Source organism: Leptopilina boulardi, unplaced genomic scaffold (assembly GCF_019393585.1).
Source record: "Leptopilina boulardi isolate dan_hultmark-lab unplaced genomic scaffold, ZJU_Lbou_2.1 LbouV2_112, whole genome shotgun sequence".
Lineage (NCBI taxonomy): Eukaryota > Metazoa > Arthropoda > Insecta > Hymenoptera > Figitidae > Leptopilina > Leptopilina boulardi.
Genome location: NW_026137655.1, coordinates 3,033,627 through 3,056,017, shown reverse-complemented (window position 1 = coordinate 3,056,017; position 22,391 = coordinate 3,033,627). Strand labels below are relative to the sequence as shown.

General features: G+C 27.7%; 5 protein-coding genes across 9 annotated transcripts in view; 2 read left to right on the top strand and 3 right to left on the bottom strand.

Moving 5' to 3' along the window:
• The window catches only part of LOC127280843 (caskin-1), an 88,259-nt gene extending 81,593 nt beyond the window's left edge, over nucleotides 1–6,666 (bottom strand). Inside the window, exon 1 of one of the 2 annotated variants that reach the window (XM_051304188.1) lies at nucleotides 6,528–6,666. The gene's annotated coding sequence lies outside the window, so the exon portion shown is untranslated. Of the gene's footprint in view, nucleotides 1–1,238; nucleotides 1,313–6,527 lie in introns of those variants that run through there. The other variant, XM_051304197.1, reaches the window with a different exon arrangement.
• Nucleotides 4,949–8,128, bottom strand: LOC127280890 (NAD-dependent protein deacetylase sirtuin-7). The gene is made up of 4 exons (XM_051304207.1): nucleotides 7,577–8,128; nucleotides 7,338–7,435; nucleotides 6,779–6,994; nucleotides 4,949–6,699 (listed from the first exon to the last, which is right to left on the bottom strand). The coding sequence occupies exons 1-4, from the start codon at nucleotides 7,673–7,675 to the stop codon at nucleotides 5,481–5,483; spliced, it is 1,632 nt and encodes a 543-aa protein (XP_051160164.1). The 5' UTR covers nucleotides 7,676–8,128; the 3' UTR covers nucleotides 4,949–5,480.
• A 602-nt stretch (nucleotides 8,129–8,730) lies between these two features.
• LOC127280902 (histone-arginine methyltransferase METTL23) lies at nucleotides 8,731–10,450 on the top strand. The gene is made up of 2 exons (XM_051304233.1): nucleotides 8,731–9,058; nucleotides 9,553–10,450. The coding sequence occupies exons 1-2, from the start codon at nucleotides 8,888–8,890 to the stop codon at nucleotides 10,135–10,137; spliced, it is 756 nt and encodes a 251-aa protein (XP_051160190.1). The 5' UTR covers nucleotides 8,731–8,887; the 3' UTR covers nucleotides 10,138–10,450.
• LOC127280904 (acyl-CoA-binding domain-containing protein 6-like) lies at nucleotides 10,410–11,182 on the top strand. Its single transcript, XM_051304248.1, has one exon. The coding sequence runs from the start codon at nucleotides 10,410–10,412 to the stop codon at nucleotides 11,118–11,120; it is 711 nt and encodes a 236-aa protein (XP_051160205.1). The 3' UTR covers nucleotides 11,121–11,182.
• Nucleotides 11,183–11,307: 125 nt separating this feature from the next.
• On the bottom strand, nucleotides 11,308–21,534 carry LOC127280825 (rho GTPase-activating protein 44-like). Of its 4 annotated transcripts, none has more exons than XM_051304109.1 (10): nucleotides 21,443–21,534; nucleotides 20,925–21,343; nucleotides 19,079–19,232; nucleotides 18,708–18,996; nucleotides 18,356–18,580; nucleotides 17,947–18,244; nucleotides 17,103–17,342; nucleotides 16,195–17,018; nucleotides 15,950–16,110; nucleotides 11,308–14,956 (listed from the first exon to the last, which is right to left on the bottom strand). In XM_051304109.1, the coding sequence occupies exons 2-10, from the start codon at nucleotides 20,975–20,977 to the stop codon at nucleotides 14,534–14,536; spliced, it is 2,667 nt and encodes an 888-aa protein (XP_051160066.1). In that variant the 5' UTR covers nucleotides 20,978–21,343; nucleotides 21,443–21,534; the 3' UTR covers nucleotides 11,308–14,533. The 4 variants fall into 4 exon arrangements, with proteins under 4 accessions (XP_051160066.1, XP_051160075.1, XP_051160084.1 ...); XM_051304118.1 differs by having other exon boundaries at nucleotides 20,925–21,349; nucleotides 21,443–21,531; XM_051304127.1 differs by having other exon boundaries at nucleotides 11,308–14,827; nucleotides 14,909–14,956; nucleotides 20,925–21,491.
• Between the last annotated feature and the right edge of the window lie 857 nt (nucleotides 21,535–22,391).

Here is a 22,391-nt window from a genome sequence, read left to right as displayed (position 1 = left end):
ACTTTTCAATTATCTAATAAAAAAATAATCTAAAAATAATAATAAAAGGAAAATCTTTGCATTTTTTTTCGACAATAATTATTATAATTCATATATCCGTAATAATTTCCCCATTTAATATACTGTTATACTTGAAATCTCTGAAAACAAAAACTGAATACAAACTCATTAAGAGATAAAGGCTATTTATACAAAAGTTTAATTATCCTCATTAATAAATAAATATATTACCCTTAATTTTACAAGATTAAAGTTTAATAAACAGTAAATTTCACTTCATAACTTCTTTTAGATAACATCAACAATTAAAAAGGTTTTATTTGCAACAGACTTTCATATATACTATATATATGCATAAAAGCGCGCACAAGGGGTCAAGAATCAGAGAGAATCTAGAGTCTGGTGGTTTTAAATATTAAGTAATTAGAGGAATAAAGTACAGTATTGTGAACCGGATGCAAAAAGCAGAAAGAGGAAAAGACCACTCACGAGATACATATGTTATTAAATCCCCCGAGGATGTGTCCATATTGTAAAAAATTTATTTATTTTGAATATTATGACATTTGAAGTCATTATATTTGTTATTTATCGAATTCAATTAATCCACAATAATATATATAATATTGTAAAAAAATGTATAATTTTATTTATTTATTTTAGTAATAAACAGGCATATAGCCCTTAAATAAATAATAAAAAAATCACTGTTTAGAATTATAATATATTCTAAAAATCATTTTTAGAATTGGCAATTATTGAAATTATTCTCTAAAATTAAATTCAAGATTTCAATCTGTAAAATTTATAATATCAATCAGTAAAATGTTAGCTACCAATTTGTAATTATAAAACTACCATTAGTTTCGATTTTTATTTTCAAAGCTTCGAACAATTGACCAGCCTGTCAATAATCTTTAAAGAAGGAAGTTTTTACAAGATTGTACGCAGTTAAAAGGTTTCGTGATCGTCTTAAATGTTTTTTTTTTCGTCTAATATATCTCGCAAACTTTAAATGTCTTTATCTTGATTTTTCACTATATCGTTTATTTTCAATAAAAAAAAAAAGAATTTAAAAAATAAAACTTGAACTATTTCCAAGAAAGTATCATCTAATCGAAATATACCAAACATGGTATTCGACTCTCGACTTTTCGTATATATGTATCAATTTTCTCCATTTGTAAATGAATAATGTATCAAGTTCATATGCAAATAATATATATCGATGTACTCACCCGTTAGTTGTGGCGATCATGGTCACGCTGCTACTGATGACAAGAAACATTGACAGCATTTCCGACATTAAGTTTCCGGTAGTTCCTTTCTTCTCTCAATCTCTATATTAGTGCGATGAGAATTAATAATATGCCATCATTAAAAATATAATATAAAAAAAATATGTCGTTATTAATTATATATATTATTCATCAGCAGATTATTACTTTTTGTATATTTACATATGTATATACATTTTATATTTATAAAAATCTCAAATAAAAATAAATCATTTAAAATGCAGAAATAATTTTACAAAATTTCTACATTTTCTTTTTCTATTTATATAGTATATATTAGAAACTTGTCAAGAATATTTTTGCAACAGATGTAATTGAATACTTTCTTTTGAAATTAAGAAAAAAATAAATTTTAATGTCCTTTAATTTACCCTCAACAAATTTAATAAACTTGTAAATTGTTTATTAAAACTGAAAAAAATGGAATTAAAAAATTCTATGGAAATTAAAATTGCCTTTTCATAATCTGCAGAATATTATATTCATTAATCCCTTAAGTGCCTTTAAGTGCGAAAGATTTTGTTCGTAAAATTTTTGCCATCGGCACTTAAGAGTTTAATAGATCGATTATTTAAAATACAAGAAATAAATATTTTATAATGTACAAAATATTTTTTTCTTGTATTATTATTGTATAATAATAAAAATAATAAAATAAAAAAATAGCAAAAATTACATTTTTGCAAAATTATTTTTCAATTAAGTGATATTGGCTTTGAAAAAACTTTCTCAACATTGAAGAAAAAGTATGTTCCAGTAATAGGCATAATATGGATCTATTTCCAATGTACGTGAGAAAGCAAACTTCATAAATAATATTCCGTTCTACTTTTAAACATTAATAAATTATTGATGTTTTTAAACATGTATTGGCGATGCTCTCAATACATTATTGCATTTTCAACTAAAAGTTCATTGACAAGTATAATTATTGCATATATGCTGCCTCTTCACATACATAATTTATTTATGGATTTGTGTATGGATATTAAAAGAGTTAATCGAAATAGACTTCCTTTAGAATTCACAAGGTATACTTTTAATCTCACAGTTTGAATATAATTCTACACAACAATACATGACATTACGTGCTCTTGAAACAGAGCTCAGTCTGCTCTGTTATTTCATTTTTCAATTTTTATTTTAATAGGTACATATTTTTATATAATATGTATATACTTAAATAAATAAAAAATTCTTATATAGCACTATCAACAAAATAAATTTTTTTCAAAATTGCCTCGGCTGGCTTCATCATTATTTGTTCGTACGATTTATGAGAGTTTTCACAACGTTTCTTTTTTTTAACACAACAATATACGTTATTACGTATATATAAATTAAATATATATTTAATTATTGTATAATATAAATCTGCGATTTTTAGTTTACAATTAAATTATTGTAAATTTTCGACTTAAAAAATTATACTTTATAGAACTGAACAGAAAAAGGTTTCCATTAAGTTTAAGTTAATTAAATTTAAATAATTAAAAACTTTCGACGTGACTATAGAGCTATTATTATTATTATGACACATTTTTTTTTAATTATGCAATTAGTTAATTGAAACTAGTACTTTTCCTGATCAATTCTAGCGTAAAATTTCTTAGAAAAAAAAGTAGTAAGCATTTTAAGTTTTAATACATAATTATTAATTCATTAATAATTGTGTTATTAAATAATTGATAAGTTTTTAATATTTTAGAAAAGCCGAAACGCTCACTATTTTTTTCTTTTTGTTTAATATAACTTGAACAGCTGTGCAGATTATTTTATTAAACAATATAAATTAATTTGAAGCAAAATATTCAAATTCAGTTACAAAAAAAAATCCATAAAAACTTCACAGCACTAAGAGTATTTAAAAATTAAAGCAAAATAAAAATGTACAGAAAAATTTTACAAATTGAGAAAAGAAAAAAGAAAAAAAGTATAATATTTACAACAGGTAAAAATTATTTTTTACGTTTTGAAATCTTAAATTTCTGCGAAAAATTTTATATCTATATTCTAAAAAAGTTGTATAGATAAAAATATTTACATAAATAATTCTCACACGTTTCATATTTATAAATAAATTTAGCAATCAAGCAAGAAATGTCTCGTGAATCAAAAATAGTAAACATTTTTTTTAAACAAAGTAAATTATTCTGTTTATATAAGAAAAATTTCTTAAAACAAAAAGTTAATTTTTGTTTTATTCAAATATACTTTCTTAAATAAAGAATTTACTTTGCGTGTAAAAAAAACATTTTACGTTTGAAATGACAATTTCTGGCTTTATTTCGAGTATAACAATAATAAAACAATAAAAAGTAGAATACAAAATAAAAACGAAATAAATGTTGTTCCCGTTACAAAAAAAGTAAAAACTCAAAAAATACGAAACTAAAAAAAAATATTTGGTAAGAAAGTTTGTTGTTTGATTCAATTATAAAAATTATATATTTTATTAGCTTCTAAAATATTTGCTTGTATTTAACAAATTTTATTCTAATAAAATAGAAAATTAAGTTTGAATCAAACAAATTTTTCTCTGTGTTAATAAAAAATTTCTTTATCACACTTATGGTTCATTTAATGCGAAACTTTGAAAAAAGTCCACTTTTTAAATTTACTAAATAAAGTAAAAAATAACTAAAAATGGTTAGTCTGTACGCTGACCAGAAACTAATTCGTATTTTAATAAAGTACATTTATAGTTGTAAATTTTAATGCTATACATTAAAATTCATCGAATACAGTACAAGAAAAACACTTTTGTAATTCAAAGCATTTAAAACTTCTAAAGAAGTCAAAAAGATTCAAGTTTCATTAAATTTTCCATCTACGCTAAAAGCGTTCTAATTTTGTCGAAAGAGATAAATGTATCGAGATAAATTTTTTTACGTTATAAGATATTCAAATATCAATTGCTATAGTTTCTTATTATCTACGTGAGAGTTTTCATTATTATTATTAATAATAATAATAATATTTCTAAAATTACAATCAGTACCATTTTTCATTGTCAGTACTGTTGTGTTCAAATTTTTTTTTTATATATGTATATTATAAAAAAGGTCACGCTTATTCTAAGTTTGACTCAAGTCGTATATTGTATATATAGCAATATAAAAAAATTAGTGCAATCAATTTTGATTATCAGCAACGTAAAAAAATAAGTTTTCTATAAAGCTCAAGGATTACTACATCATTATGTAGATAAACAGTCGAAGCAAATAATTAATTAATTGAATTAATTAATTCTTCTCACGCGCGCGCACACACACACACAAGATAAATTCGAGGAAGATGTTCAGACCAGTCATTATCGACAAATATTAATTATTAATATTGCCAGAGTACTTCTTTCAACAATTGAAGACATTATGAAGAAAAACAAAAAAGAAAATATTAATCTAAAATTTTTCAAATTTTAGAAAAATGAATTAAAATATATATTTTTTAAATAGTACAACTAGAAAAATCTCTTTCTAACACTATTTCAATTGAGAATTGAGTGAATTTTGTTTGATCTCAGGTTTTAATTTCAAGAAGTTGAGAAGAAAAATATTTGTAAAAAATAGAAAAATAAGAAGAAATTAACTATTCTAGTGCTAAATACTCGTGTAATAATCGATAAACATTTTCATCTCGTCAGTCAATTTATTCATTTTTTTTTTTTTTTTTTTTTTTTTGAGCTACGATCGTTTTCAAACCAATAAAACTTTGGTTTGTTATTATTATTATACCCAATACCTCCCGTAAAAAATTATTATTAAATAAATAAATAAATAATATTTTGTGAAGCTATTGTTCAAACAATCAATTATCAAATGTAGACTGTAAAAAACTTTCTAAAATTCTTTACAAAATATTACCCTTTTAATTGATAATCAATTATAAGAACAATAACGTAATAATAATTATAATATTAAATAACTCGATTATTATCATACAATAATTGTATTTTAATAGATATTATTCCATCCGATTTCTTGTTTTTTGATGAAAAATAACGAAATAAATAAATTGTTTGCTGAGAATGAAAAAGTGTGATCGGTTAAAAAAAATTGTTCGCAAACGAAAAAAAGAAACATTATTCTAATTCAGAACAATTTGCTCATCAATGAGAAAGATTTCGAATGGGAGTTAAATGACAAACGTCAAACGCGATAAGAAAAAAATAATTGAATGCTACCGTTTCTTTCTCAATCCCTTTCGATATCCCTTGCCGAACCAGCCCGGATTTTTCGCGGTTGATACCGGTGTATTGACGTCTAATGTCATTGCCTCAGCGTCTTGAATTTGATCAAGTGATGAGACATTTTCCGTTTCAGTTTCCACCTCTTGTGGCAGAGAATCCGTGGTAACTGGATCATCGCCATCACGTTGATAATATAAACACGTAAGAGAACCCTCATTCTCCATACAAAATGTGCATGCAGGTTTTGGTTTTGCTGTTTCCGTCATTATTGCCGGCACTTGAATAAACGGATAATAAAGAAATGGCGATAGTTGCGGATACATGTACATTGGAGGAAATGGCAAACCCATGGAAAGAAATGGTAATGCCGCAAAAAATGGCGCTGGATATGCGGTCATTGGTTCGGTGAGTGTAATTTGTTCATTACAATCTGCCTCTGATTTTGTTTCAACTTTAACAATTGGCTTCTCAACTTCCTCGACGACATTTTCAACAACGCTGAAACTCTCCTCTGTTTCAATAAGAACAGGTTCCTCGAGTAACGGTTGCGTTCTCGTCGATTGCTCAGCACTTTGTAATCTAATGGCATGATGAAAAATTGGATCTTTTGCACGATTATATTCGGGAATTTCAATACCTAAATGTGTCATTATTTTTTTCATGACCTGATCACATTTACCGTTAATTTTTAAAACGGCATTCTCATCTTTTGGTGTCCATTGTAAATTTACAATATAAAGGGAAGGTCGCTTATGTATTGGTCGATCCATTTGCCAAAGCCAGGGATATTTTTTTAAAACTTTTAAACTTGAACCAAGACAAAGTATAACGTCAGCTTGTTTAGCAGCTCTCGATGCGCCACTCCAATTAATTGGCCATAATAAATTTCCCCTCTCACCAAAATGAACAATTGAATCTTGAAGTGTCGAATTACATTTATGACATAATCGACCAGTGCCATGATTGTATCTTGCTGTTTTTTCCGTGACGTCAAATAGTCGCCAATATTCTCGAGAAGGTTTACAGGTTTTACATACCTCGACGTACATGTTGCCATGAACTTCCGACAGTAATGTTCGAGGAATTCCACTACGTAGATGAAGACCGTCACAATTTTGTGAAACTATGTGCTTTAAAACACGCGCCTTGTAGAGTGAATAAAGTGACATGTGTGTTAATGTTGGCTCCGCTTGGCTCAAATCATGATTCCTGGAAAATGAAAAATTATATACCTCCTTTAATATGACGAAAAGCGCTATTTTTATTGTTAAAACGTATCAAAACGTACCCAATATCTTTTCCTTGTTGCATTCTCGTCCAAACACCATTAGTACCTCTGTAATCTGGTATTGAAGCTGCTGTACTAATACCCGCACCTGTATAAACTGCAAGGGAAGTTGCTCGACTAATAGCAGCTGCTAGTCGCATACATTTCTCCTCCAAAACCTCAGGTGCATCTTCAACTTCCTCTTGCCTTGCTTTCACTCTATCTCTTTTCTTCTGCCTGAAAAATCATTTATTATTTTAAAAAAGAACAATTTAAAGAAAAGTCAATAATAAATTTATAATTTTTAACTAAATATACATTTAAAAAATAATATAATCTTTATAATACGACTGCCATTCAAAATATCTATCGTAATTATAAAAATATACAAAAATTAGAATATTTTTTTTTTAATTTTTAGGTTAGAAAAAATGTGACATTGATTTTTAACTTTTTTAATATTCATATCAATGTTGGAGTTTTTTAATTCAAGTATTTTCACTTAATTGTGAAACAGTAAAAGTTAAAAAGAATGAAAAAAAAAAATGAAATCTGTGATTTTCAGACAAAATGGCCATACCTCAACTTAACCTCTTTTACAATATCACTGTAAGATAGTAAAATTTCTTCCTCCTCAGTTGACCTAGTATCTTCAGGTTTTTGTAATATAGCAGTGACCTAGAAAATACGTAAAAATTAGAAAAATTCTGTTTATTTTATTATAATTTTCAATTAACCGGAAAATTTTTTTCAGAATAGAAATACTATTTAAAAATGTTTGCACATGTTCTGATTTTGTGATAAATAATTAATAATTACCTTTTTAACAGTAGCAAGTCGTTCATCTTTGACTTTAAATGCATTTAATGCCGCTGAACGCCTTCTTGACAGAATCCTCTCCTTAATATCTTCCTCCATCTTTAATCAAAACCCGTGGTCCTAATAAATTGCTTCAAATTTGACTAGAATTATTCGGACACAACCATGAATCCATTTTCAATTCTCTATTTGTAAAATGTGCGATGATGTATCATAACACTTGATCTTTTAACACGACTCATTTGATTTTATTAATTATATGTAGGAAAAAAATAATTATAAAATGTTGCCATCGTCGATTACGAGAAGACATCAAACACACAGGAACATTACCTCCCCCTTTAACTAATTCGACAGAGTACGGCACTTGTTTTTTTATCACGTAATCATCTTTTCCAATTATTGATCCGACTATTAAATTGAATAATACATCACATTTAATCCAGTTACTGTTTAATTAACAGCTCAAATCATTTTTTCGATATGAGGAGAAAATATTATTTTGATCGAATTGTCAAAGATGGAGATTAATTGTTTTTTTTACAGCGCTCAAGTGGCTGAATTATGAAGTATTAGGTTTTTTTTTAATTTTCATTGATAAGGTAGAGAAGGATGTAAGTTGACCCAGAATTTGAAATAATTAAATAAAAGAAGAACTTGTATAAAAAATAAATTACACAATTTGCATAATTATACCCTTTTTCTTATATAATCTTTACATTATTTTCTGTTGAAAAAGAGCGCGAAAATTTCAGAATTTTAAGTTTTGTAATTGAATACAAAAATCAAAATTGTATTTCTGCTAATTCCTATTTCTGATATTTAACAATATTTAAAATTAATTAAACCAAATAACAATAAAAACCTTATAAAATAATGTTTTCTTTCTCAGAAAATTAATAAAATAACATTTAACTTCATGTAGATTTAAATTCACAATGAGAGTCAAAACAATGATTCTTTACACGTCCAAATTAATTATGACTTCTAAAGAATGATTCAATCTTAAACTTACATTTTGTTTATAAAATCATTAAAAATTTTAGATAAAGTAAAGTATATAAACCGTAAAGTATTTTACGAAACCAATTGTTTTTTTTTAAATAATTTTTGTAATACAATAAAAGAAGTCAAATTAGTACTATATGCGCATGCGTAGTGCAGTTTTAATGGCTGATCCTATAAGGACGAAAATATTTTTTTTTATGTTTATTACGGTTGTTGAAAGTTAGTTGCAATCCAGTATTAATAAATAAAAGTAAATATGACTATAATTAAAGATAAATAACTCGCAGTTTTTGATGGTCAGTAATGCCGGGTTTAGAAGAAAGTATTTGGCTCAATAGAAATACGGACTACGGCCTGATGACCGATGGTGTCGCCTCTGAGCAAGTGAAAAAGTTTTTTTTCACGTCGCGAAAAGCAGGAGATGATGGTGAAGATGATCAGTATGATGAATCATTAGAGGTCTTTATTCCAGAGGTAAATAATACACAACCACATTATAGTTTTGTCATAATTATCGTGGAAAATGCCTTTTTTCATATGGCTACCGGTATTACTCATTTTTTAGGTTAGGTTTCTCATTTTTTTTCTTATCATCACACATTTTTTCCTTTAGATTTAATTTAATGTTTGAGAAATTGTTTCAAGGTTAGTACTTTTTATATTTTTTTTAAATTCAAAGATATTTAAAATTTTCTTTTTGTGATTATAAATATAATACATTGTTTTACTGTTATGGGGTTAATTATCCACGTTGTTTTAACATTATGAGTTTTAGCAGTTACATAATTTAATTCGTTTTATAAAGTTTATTACTATTTTATCATTATTAATTAATTATCGCTGATATTTATTTTTCTAATCAGTTCAATTTTTTCCGCTGAATAAATTAATGGAGTTTTTACATTTATTTGTTACTTTTATATTTAATCATTGTAGTGATTTTTTCTGACAAGTATATTTTGTTTCAGCTTCTTCAGGCAAGTTATAATTTTTATACTTGGCCCTCAGCACCAGTATTAGCTTGGTTTCTTTGGGAGAATCGAAAGGATCTGAAAGGCAAGAGAGTTTTGGAACTTGGATCAGGAACGGCACTGCCGGGTATTGTTGCCAGCAAGTGTGGAGCTAATGTGACATTGAGTGACGCAGCGAATCTTCCAAAAAGTTTACAACACATTCGTCGAAGTTGCGAATTAAACGGTGTATCGTCACAAGTGAAAATTGTTGGTATCACGTGGGGTCTCTTCTTATCAAGCCTCTTTACTCTTGGTCCACTTGATCTTATTCTAGGATCTGATTGTTTTTACGAGCCATCAGTTTTTGAAGATATCGTCGTCACTGTTTCATTTCTACTAGAGAGAAATCCATCGGCTAAATTTTTGTGCACCTATCAAGAACGCAGTGCCGATTGGTCTATTGAGCACCTATTGAGCAAGTGGGGTTTAACTTGTTCACAAATTCCTCTCACTGATTTGGCTGCCGATGCCGATATAAGTATTCACGAATTAATGCAAGATCACACCATTCAATTACTTGATATTCGAAAAGTTTCTTGAATTATCGATAATGTCAACGTTGTTCCTAAGAAGACTTACCTGGACAGTGACAAACTTGGAATTATTAAATTATTTCTCAAAGTATGGCCAAATTGTGAAAATAAATCAATTTTATAATGTTTACAACGGTTTGCCACTAGGTAAGGCAGTGATAGTATTCGAAAAAGAAGAAAGTCGAAATAATGCAATGAATGATAAGCATAACTTCTATTCAAAAAGTATGAGATTAATGTTTGATAACAATTAGACAGTTACAAAAAAAAATATTTGCAATGGCTGAAGGAGATATTTTCAAATCATCAGATCTCGAGGAGACGTTCGATAAGGCAGCACGTCATTTACAAAGTCTCGTTTCACAATTGGATTCCGGTCAGCTTCTTGGATTTTATGGACTTTATAAACAAGCAACATGCGGTTCATGTGACACACCAAAACCAAGTTGGTATCAAATGCAAGCGAAACATAAATGGGAAGCATGGCAATCTTTGGGTGAAATGAGCCGTGAAGTTGCGATGGCAAGTTATATTCGTGCTGTTGGAAAAATTGATCCCGATTGGGAGGAAAAATCAAATGATAATTCACAAGCATGGGTAGCAGTTAGTAGATTACCTAATACCGATGAAGAATTACGTGACATTGATAAAACATTTTTTGATTGGGTAAAAGATGGAAATGAGGTGAAAGTTGCTGAAATTTTATCACAAAATTCCAAATGTATTTTGCAAGATGATGAAAATGGTATGTATCCATTGCATTGGGCAGCTGACAGAGGACATGTTCCGACAATTAAGTGTCTCGTTGAAGCGGGTGCTGATATTAATGTTAAAGATCAAGATGGACAGACACCATTGCATTATGTTGCATCGTGCGGTCATATTGAGGCTTGCAAATATCTATTATCTAAAGGAGCCGAGAATTTACAAGACAACGATGGCTTGACGCCTAAAGAAATAGCTGATGAACATACTTTACCAATGTTTTAATATCTTATAAGTACACGAATTGTATACTTGTTTGGGTGTAATAAAAGTATTCTAAAATATAACCTGAATTTATTAATTGAATTAAGTTTTCTATTAATATTTACAATTAGTCGAATTTTTTTGGAGCAAAGAATATTTTATAATTAATATCAAATTTTTATTCAAAAGGCTGAAAAATTAACGTCTATCATTGTCATAAAACATTTTATTTATATACAAATACATGTTTTAATACTCCACTGTACTCACAGCCTAAGCTTTCCTTAGGTAAATGCATGCTCAGTTAGCAGTTATTGAGGTTTAATGTTTGGAGACGGCAAATCTTTACTTTTTTTTAATATATAAAAGGCAACGCGAAATAGTGCGTTTATGGTAGATATAAAATTTTTATGAGTGATATATTAAAGAATTACCTGTCATAAAAATTACTGACGGGTACATTGTCTTTGAGTTTTATTTTTATGTTGATGAACATATTAATTTTATTGGAATGAGATAAAAACATACAGCATTCAAAATAATATTTCGATTCATTTATCTAGAAAAAACTTGAATTTTTTCTAAAACTCAAATATTGCTAATGAATTATTTCTTTTTTAGTTTTAATATTCTATTGCAATTAAATGGTATACTATATTTATATTTGTAATTTTAGGGAAAGACTTTGAGTTTTCAAGAGAACTTGAAAAACTTAACTGACTTAAAAAAATTCAAAACTAACATGAAAAAGTTAATTAAGAGAATGTTGGAATTTTTATATAAAATCGAAATTTTTTTATGATTGTCTTAATTTTTTTTAATTTAAAAACGATTGTTTCTAATTACTATATAAAGGCAACGGGGTTGGCGAATATTTCCAAAAAAATGTAATATACTTTTTGTTAACAAAGTAATGTGTTGATATCATGGCTTGTTTCTTAAATTTACTATACATTTTTAAAAGTCTGGCAAGGACGAAAAGCAAATTGGCAAAAATAATTCTAATGAAAAAATTATTTTGAATTATTCTTAATCGATAAAAATGTATTGCGGACAAGTTAAAAAAAAATTAAGAATAAATATGTAAATAATTTTAAAGTGCCTTGATAAAATAAAAATATTTGTTGCCAAATTCACCTAAAATAATTCTTCTTTTTTTTAAACAGTCACACAAGAAAAAGTATTTTAAACTTTTCTATTTTACAATTAAATTCTTTTTAACTTTTTTAAAAATTTAATTCTAGATATGCCAAAAATAATTTTTTAGTTTTCATCAACCTATATGCATTATTTTTAATTATAAGGTTCCTTAGTAAAAACGATTTAATAACAAGATCAAAAATTTGTTTAATATTTTTTTTTCTAAAACTCTTATCTGAATTTTTCTGAGTTCCGAATATAATTTATATTATTATACCGTTTAACGGCCTTATCACCATTTTTGGATTTTCTTAGTCTTAAATTTCCCCTATTTTTTCCATGTTCCAAATAATACTCATAGATTTTTTTCATTTTTTGAATACTAAGCAAAAAAGACGCCAATAAAAGATATCTAATAATTGTAACAAAATTTTTTAACTTGAATAAACACATAAGCTGCCTATATTAATACTAATGATTAATTTATAACAATTAAAAATTTGTATTTAGTTGTAAAATAATAAAAACCTTAGTTTATAGTTTTGAAAACGTAAAAAGTTAATAATGCCTCTTTGTGAAATGAGAGATTTTAACAAAAAAAAACGTCTACTTTATAAGTGACATGTTTAAAAACAATTACAACTAATATTTCCTATCATTTTTCTTTTTTTCTTTCTCTCACTCACTCACTCTCTTTCGCTCAAAATATATCCCTGTAGATACAAATATTACAATTGATAAACAAAACTTATAACATTACGGGGTCCTATGAAAATTTTTTTATAATATGTAATCGCGGTATAAGTTGTTTTTTTATATTAATATGTTGGTTAAAATGATAAGTATTTACAAATAAGATTTCGTAAAAACCTAATTGACTCGCTTTTTTTCTCATAAAAACTACAATCTTATGAAAAAAAAAAATTGTCGATCTGTTAATTAATCTGACTAATAGTTTTGTATTTTCAATTCGGAGTAATTAATTAACAGATTTAAAACAAAATGTCAATCTCCTATTGTTTATCTCTACAAGACTTTCGTTGAAAATATTAAACATCTTATGAGCACATGGAAATGTTGTGCGCTTTATAAAAACACGTTTGAAAATATTAATAAGATAAAAATATCCTTCGTCTGTATCTAGTTGCTTAATTTTACTATATTGAAAAACTGCGACGCTAGAAAAATACTTGGCATTGAAAAAGTTTTTTAAAAACTACACTGTAATCCTATGAATTTCATTTGATTACAAATTACTGTAAAGAAGCAATTTTTGCTATACATTCCCAACGCGACATTAAAAAAAAACAAAACAAAAAAATCAAATTATATTTAATATCAAACAAGAAATTTTTAAATCAAAATATTTGTATTTAAAAAATATTATTTTAGATTTTAGGCATTTTATGATTCTTAGCAAAAAGATTTTCCATTACATCTTATTAATAAATCAACATTTTAGGGTATTCCTAACTTGTATTGAGCCTTTCTTATCTTTATTCTTTTTTTAAATATAAGAAATGAAAAAATACTCATTTTGAAACTAAAAATCTTTCTAAATCACAAAAACATATTTTCACATCTATTCAGTTCTAAATAGTAAAAAAAAAAGGATACAGAATACTATGAAAAATCATCTCATTAAAGAAAAAAAAGTTCTAACAATGGCAAAACAGAAAGAAAACCAAAATTAAAAATTGCAATTCGTATGTTTTTGCTTTTGAATTTTTCCTTCTGCCATTGTCACATCACAGTCTAATTGTTAAACGGTTATAAATGGGTAAGATAAAGGCTCGAAGGTTAAGCGCATTAACTCCAGTATTTTTTTTTTATTTTCAACTCTAGATAAACAAGAGTTGAAATAATGAAAAATTATGGTGCATATGATTACCTATCATAATTCTAATTTATCTATTGTTTCGATTAAATTCAAATTTATTGTTATTTTCATTGTATAAATATTTTGTAGATAAAATGATTTTATTTTTTTTAACTATTTTGTACTCTTTAAAATTATTTTGTGCTATTTTACTATTTTTTTTTATTGCTAAAGATAAAGTTTTCAAATTGTCATTAATTCTAATTTCCATGTTTGAAAATTTTAAATAATGATGAAAAAATTTGAATTCACTAATCAGAACAATAGAAAAAGTAGAAGTTGTAAGAAATAATCGCAAAATTGAAAACAAAAGTTTGCGCAATTGCTTCTTAACGTTTTCTCTGTGGGTTGACTTGCTTGGTATAAAAAACAAGTATTTTAAAAAATCTAAAATTACTAGCAATGTATGAATATTCTACAAATTGGTACTTTCCTGCTCAGATTTGGCCCGAGCAGTTGGAGGTGGAGGTGGTGGAGGTTGAGGTCTTGGCGGTCGTTGTAGAAACCTTGGGGAAGCTGGCGAGGGTTGTTGTTGCGATTTAGAGACAATAATCGTATCAGTCTGTGTTTGAACATCAATGATGTTACCCTCAGATCTCGTTCTCGTGTGTGCCTTGGTTGGTTCCGGGACATCGGGTCGTGGTGGTTTTTCCGGACGATCGCATGACAGAGACATGGACGATGGTCGGCTACCGACACTGGGACTTCTCTGCAAGTTGGAACCCGTATTTCCATTGCTTTGGCCCGTATGAAATGCATTGTTGTTGCCACGCACTTGAATTATACTGACCTGTTGTTTATCCACCGAATACATGTGCGCTCGTTCCAAGGTGAGCAGCTGTAGAATAAAAGAAAAACTATTATTAATCGAATTAAATAAAAATTATGAGCCACCTATACGCAATTAAATGTTTGCAGTTGAAAAAAAAATAATAATGTGTCACCTGATGGGAAATCGTCTTAAGAGTGAATTGATTTGAATAGTGAATAAATAATTCATAAAGTTTTTAATGGTATAAGGAAATTAGTATTATATGCTTTGCTTTGTTGATGACAGTGAATACATGCTGTAATCAAGATGTTCGAAGCGACGATGCGGAAAATGATTGTTTTTACCTTTTTCTTTCGTATTCACCATTCAATTGTTCTCAAGATAAAGAAAGATCGTAAAGCCATAAGATCGCTGTGGAAGCGAATAGCAAGGTTCCTCCACGTGCTAGATTTCGTTATCGATCAAATTCTCCAAGAACTATCAAGATTACTGATGTTTTGTATGTCTTATTTATAGAATATTATTAAAATGCAAAGTTTTCTAATAAGCATATATATTAGAGAAATTTAAATGCCAGTTTTTATATTCACAGCAATCAAAGCAATAAAAAATTGTTATATTTTAGTATCAATTATTAAATAATTTTTTTTTTTTTATTAATTTAGTGAAAACGAAACATTAAATTTAATTTTTATTTTGTTTTTAATTAACGGAGATTGATAGAGATTTGTTTCTCTGTTATTTATGATAGTATGCTATCACAATTTATTTATTTATAACTTTTTATAATTTATATTATATTATATCAGACCATTCTATAAAACAGTAGTGACTCATAGATTTTGTTATAACAATGTATTTAAATATTTTGTTTTGTACATATTATTATTTTGTTTGTTAAATTATATTATAATTATTTTTGTTACGTCATTAGTGGAAAGAACGCAGTAAATTTGTATAACATAAACAAATTACTCTTATGTAATTAAAAATTTATATACATTAAAAATATTGGAAAAAAAAATTTATCGAGTCTGTTCAAGGATTTAAAATACTCACCCCTGATTCGTTATCCAAATTTTCATTGCTGTGACGTGGTTGTGGCCTTATGAGACTTGAAGGTCGTGCTAAACCAGCTGGTCTTTCTGGAATGGCAGGTTTGTGATTTTTCTCCGATCCTGTTGAAATCTCAGGTTTTCTTCTCAGTTCCACAGTATCATCTTTATTGGCAAACAAAATCATCAATGAATTTTTACAAAAATCTTTCAATTTGTTTATAAAATAAAAGTTTCTAATTTACATACCTGTAATTTGTAACGATATATTTGTAATGCTTCTCGGCGCTGCTACAGGAATGGGCCGCCTTTCTTGAGTTGTTGGACAAGTTTTTTCACTAGGCATCGATTTCACTTTCGGTGAATTATTATCTAAATTTTCAGACTCAACATTAGCTTTGTTATTGACATCAAGTTCTGATTTAACGAGACCCTCAAAACCTATGGGCAGAACACTTTTCAATTCTTCAGTATTTTTCTGCTCAGTCTGATTAAAATTCGATTTTGCAATTATTGTTTCCTGTTGTTGTTGTTCCTTACGCGATTCGACGATATTTTCCGTTTGATTAGCAACAACAGGTTTTGTCGATACATCACAGTTTATGGATTTATTAACATTGCGCTCGGAATTTTTCTCAATTTTTTCCGCATTTCTAATGGATGGATTTATCAATTCGGCGTTCACTTCGTGTTTTTGTGCTTTGTAAGTCACACGATTTAATGTTGCTGTTGCGAGTGGTCTTGGAGGTTTATCGGGTGCAGGTGGTGGTTTATCGTCAGGTTTTCTCTCGTGTTTATCTGGTGTGGAAGATGGTGGTGGTGGAATTGGTGCCGGTTTATTTTTTCGACGAGTCGCGGGCTTTGGACTTCCTTGCGGTGGACTTTCTCCCAAATCACTGAGACTGCTATTCGACATACAACGTCTCATACCAACAACTTGATTCTCTGAACCATTTACAATTCCTACATCTAAATCGCGATCAAAATCTATTTCGCCAGGGAAAAACCAATCGGCATACGTCACCAGCTGATCTACTATAAGACTAGAATTGTTAGCTGTACTCATCTCCATTCTGTAAAAGATTAATTATTTCAAGTAATTAATATTCCATTAAATCTGGAATTAATTTAATATATGTATAAAAATTGTGACTTACGCCATGGGATTTAAATCCTCAGGAGGACTCCAGATAAGATTTGGAGCTATGACAATGGCAATATTGTGAGGAGTCATTTTATTAATATCTTGATTTTTGGTCAGCATCGCTAAAAATTTTATTAGGAACCTTAAATTTTCTAAATTTGCCGGCGGTAACTTATGTAGCACCTCCCAGAGAGCTTTCAGCCTTGCTTCGTTTTGAACAACTTTAGCAGCTGCCATCCATTCGGGATACAAACTGAAAATATTTAATGTATAAATTTTTTTTCATTAACTCATATTTTCGGCAATAAATAAAAAACTCATATTTCAAAATATATTAGCATTGAAAGAAAATGGTTTGACCAAAAAAAATGTTGACTCCTATTAAAAAATATATGTTAAAAGTTTTTAAAAGTATTTGTCAATTAAGAAAAATTAAAATTTGTTAAAAAAAATTCTTTACTGCATTGCGGTGTGAAATAAAATGAAAAAACAGTTATTACTCTAAATTAAATTAGTTGCGCTTAAAACGTAAATACATTGGATTGGGTAGTTGAGCAAACTACTAAATCACTATCAAGGACATTTCAATTGAATTTGCGCCTTGTCTCTCGAGCTAGTTTGCACTTTCATTTTGTAATGTATATATTATATGGCGAAAAATTTCTCGAGAACATCATTTCTTATTATAATAAAATGATTTTCAATTTTAATTTTTTAAATTAAATTGAATACCAGATTATGAAAAATCCAATGTTAAATTAATATTATAATCGTAATTAATATTTTTCAATAAAAAATTATAACTTTTCTATTTCAAAACTATTGTTTAAATGAGAATATGTCACGGAAATACTCACTCGAAGGTAAGTAAAGGTACAGGTAACTCTCTTAGGTAAGATTTTAGAGCTCCAGCGATCACATGTGGATCCTTGTACTCGAGAGCAGTTGGCAAGTTAAGACAACAAGCATCTAAACTGAGTTTAATTCGTCGAAGTTTCGATGCTCCACCTGCTATTCGAAAAAGCCCTTCTTCTTCCATTCCCAGCCTTAGCAACGCCGAGACGCAAAGTTGAATAGGCAACGCTATTTTTCTATTTGTAACTCGCAAATGTTCCTCTAAGGAATAACCATAAACGGGTTTCATTTCGTTGTTATCTGAAATATAAAAAATAATATTCCTCTTTTTAATTTAATTTTTTGTTTTATTTCTCGATTCAAATCTAATATAAGATTAAAACTTCAATTATCTGATTTTGACAAACTTACTAATGTAACACTCAAGACCTGGAATAAGATCTTCCAAACAGTGCAACATACTTTCGTGATATGCACGTTGTAATTTTACGTATTGAATGATAATTTGGGCAAGTTCAGTTTCTCTAGACATCAACTGAAACATTTCAGCTGCAAGGTGATCTCGACATTGTTCAACTTTTGCCTCAGCTTCCTCCAATTCATCTTTTAGGCTATCAACTTTCGTTGCTCCCGTTCCTGTGAATTTGTGTATTTTAAAAATTAAAAACAATATAAAAATTCATTTTTGCAAACATTTTTTAACTAAAAATTTTACAAGTATATTAAATTAAAAATGTTATTCCACAAAATACGAGAAACTTACCACTGGCATTATGTTTACTTGCTTGATGATATCGCGTCCTAGCACTATCCATATCCAAAGTCAAACGCTGTAAATTTCTTTTAAATTTTAAAATATTTGGCACATCTGTTTCCAAAATGCGCAAAAGCGGAGCGGCAACATATTGCTCCACTTTAGATTCATGTTCAACAGTTTCAGTGGCTAATGCAACTTGCGCCCGTCCACATTCCGACATTACAAAACTGAGAAGAGTCTCGTCGCCAGTACCCTCTAGCATTGTTTGTCCTAGCACCCATTCTGGACATTTTTTCTGCAAATATTTTTTTAATAATAAATTAAATTTATAAAACAAATAATTAAAAGCAAGTAAATTTAAAAAAATATCCACAAACCAGACGTTTTTCTTTATAAACACAATCTTGAGCCACTGCTTGGTTTGGTAAATTTCCAAATCGTTTACTTAGTCCATTAAGAGCTCCTCTGATTTGTTCCACATGTTTGTCCGCTGCTTGCAAATCATCGGTTAATACCTCAGTTTTTCCAGCTCTGAAAATTTACGATAAACATTTTTAAAAATAAATAAATAGTTCTTTAAAAAAATAGAAATTTTCATTAATCTGATAAAAATTGGTAATAATTAAAAAATTATTCTCGAATGTTTCAATATTTAAATTGTGTTAATAGGACATAAATATTTTAAAAAATTCAAACCCCTTTTAAGGTTGAAATGTTTATCTTTTTTATTAGTAATTAAATAAATAAATCGACAAAAATGTAGCCTGTATCTGTTTCATACTGTTTGCTACTTATCATTTTTTTTATCGCAATCGTTCCGATAATTTGACATACACGATAGATAGTCACAATTTTGCTATGTTTAAATATATTTACAGCATCTTGTAAAATTTAAAATATTTATTTAAAAATTTTATAAAAGTGCTTTTAAAAAATTTTAATTTATTTTTTATTTCTAATTTTTAGTATCCGTAAAACATAATAATTATTACAAATTACAAGTTCTAGATAATAGTTACACGTTGATTTTAGTCATTAAAATATTAATTTTATAAAATATTAAAAGTTAATAGAGATACGTATTAGTTTTCCGTTTCTGCCGATAGAATAAAAAAAATCGTATCATATTATTGTTGATAAAGTGACTTTAAGTCAATTTTATTTACTATCTTCTTACATTCATATAGATTAATTGGATTATCGTTGGTGTATAGTGTCAGTAAATAATAAGCGTTCGTTTTAAGATTTCAAATGCATTTTCAACTTAATGAAACTGCAGTTAAAAATAAAATAATCATTACATACGGGCTAAATTGATTAGGATTAATTAAAAACCAAAAAATATAGCGCATATTTGTAACATTATAAGAAATGTGATCTATATACATTCGTTTGTCTATTCTTATCTTCTAGTTTATTTCCATCCTTGAAGACATTAACCTTTCATTCAAATTTTTGAAATATATATATACTAACTTCCAAAAATAAAAAAAATTATAATTCCAAATCTTTTACATTGTTCAATTCCCTTAAATTTTTTTAACAAAAAAAGCAACAAACAAACAGATTTATCAGATCTTAAAAAAACTTGAATCAAATTACTAAACAGTAAACTGTTTACTGTATTCAACAATATAAGATCTTTAATGTATTAATTATAACATTGTCGTGAAATGTAAAAATAAAATTCCATTTTAAAATTATCACTCAATGAACTTTGATTTCAATAAATTGAATATGATTGTTTCATTTTTAAATCAGTCATTGTCAAAGTTTTAATATTGCTCTAAATTAAAGCAAATAGAATAAATTATAATTATTAATATATAACATAAGAAAACGTGACAAATTTAAAAATAACATTTGTTTACAAGTCAATGTAGGTTAAGTAAAAGGAATAATAAAAATATTTAATAAAGATAAAATTTATCCATCATATATAATTATAATAAAAGTTAATTATTAAAATTAACAGAACAATGTAATGCCAATATACGGATGTGAAATATTATTTTTACAATAGTTGTCACTTCTTAATTATACAGTTCTATAGTCAATTTATATTATTATTATTGGAAAATTAAAGATTTAAACAAGGAAAAAAGCAGGAATTTTAAAATTATCAAAGTATCTAATGTATTTAAACAAGCACTTCTAACAAAACTAAAAAAGGAGTAATGATAGTTAAAAGGAAATGTGGCCTTGATTATTATGAGTAATTACCTGGAAAAAGTCTGATCGGCTAGTTGTTTTACTCGAAAAAATTGTTTCTTCATGGTTACTGCTTATATGACACTTGATCGAAATATTGATATTTAACTGTTTTCTCGTTTACGAGGCACTTTTGGCTCGGAAAATCAGTCCACTCTCATGATTGCGCAAAGTTGAAACCACCTTTTGGAGTCGTCTAGAAGAGATTGTTCGACAAAAGGCGATATCCTTCAGACGACGTGAACAGTGATCTGTCATAATGATCGCATGGTGATCTCACTACACAAACGTCACAGTAAAGCACAGTGAAGCTCTCGATAAGCAAAGTTATTTTTACTTTGGCAAAATTTTGGCGTGACGGGCCAAAATTCCAAGCGATGAACCACTAATTGTCTTTTTTGTTTAAAAGAATCGCTTCACAATATTTTAATCTGAAACTTTTGATAATTAATTTATAGTAATAAAGTGCACAATTAATAATAAAAAAAATGTCTTTAAAAAGATGTTCGTCTTTGTATTTTGGACCTCACCTCTTTTCTTGTTTTTCCGGTAACATTTCTTGTCAAGACTTTACTATACAATACAATGGCGCAGCCATTGGCCCATGTTACTGATTAGTTTCATTTTTCGCCGAAAGAGGCGACACCGAACAATGTCCTAATTGAATAGGAAGATTCCTTTCTTATCTTATTTAATTATTGTTCGTGAAAATTTTTTGTCAAGAGTGAAATGATTCTTTTGTGTTTTGTTAAATAATTGTTATAATTTAAAGTGTATATATTCGAATCACGTTACTTATTCTTATCAAGAACAGAAGAGGAAGTTGAAAATATTGTTTGGAAAATCCCATAAATTTGAAATGATAACTTCAATCAGCAAGTTTAGACACGTTTCGACACGTTCCGACAAATTTCAATTTAATAAAAATTTGTTAGTATTATTCGCCATAGTCTATTTTGATAAAGATATTGAAAGATCAGAATTCGTAATTTTTTAATTTAAAAGAAAATAATAAAATTTCAATAAATATGTCATATATATGCAAAGATGTAGAAAATTTTCTAAAGGCATCACGTAGCGATAAATATATCTGATTGGTGGACAAAAATTTTCTCGCTTCTGATTGGTTGAAATTAAGAGAGATTCTCCAATAAAAAACAGTTTGACAAAAGAAGCTTTATCAGCTAATTATTAACCAATAAAAAGATAGGGAGAAACAAAGCCGTTTATTCTGCAATTTTGGCGCAATTTGTTACAACAATCGTGTCGTTCATCATCTTTGGCAACAATTTCGGTAAGTTTTTTGGTAATATTTTTGAGATTTTTTATCAACTCTTTGCTTCAAGTTATTGTACTTATTAGGGGCATTAATTAATTAAATAAAGTTTTGTAAATAACAAGTAATAACATCGAAAAAGGAAAAAATAAAATTTTCATGTCAACATTGGACGGAAGCCATTTTGTTTCTTTGTAAAAATA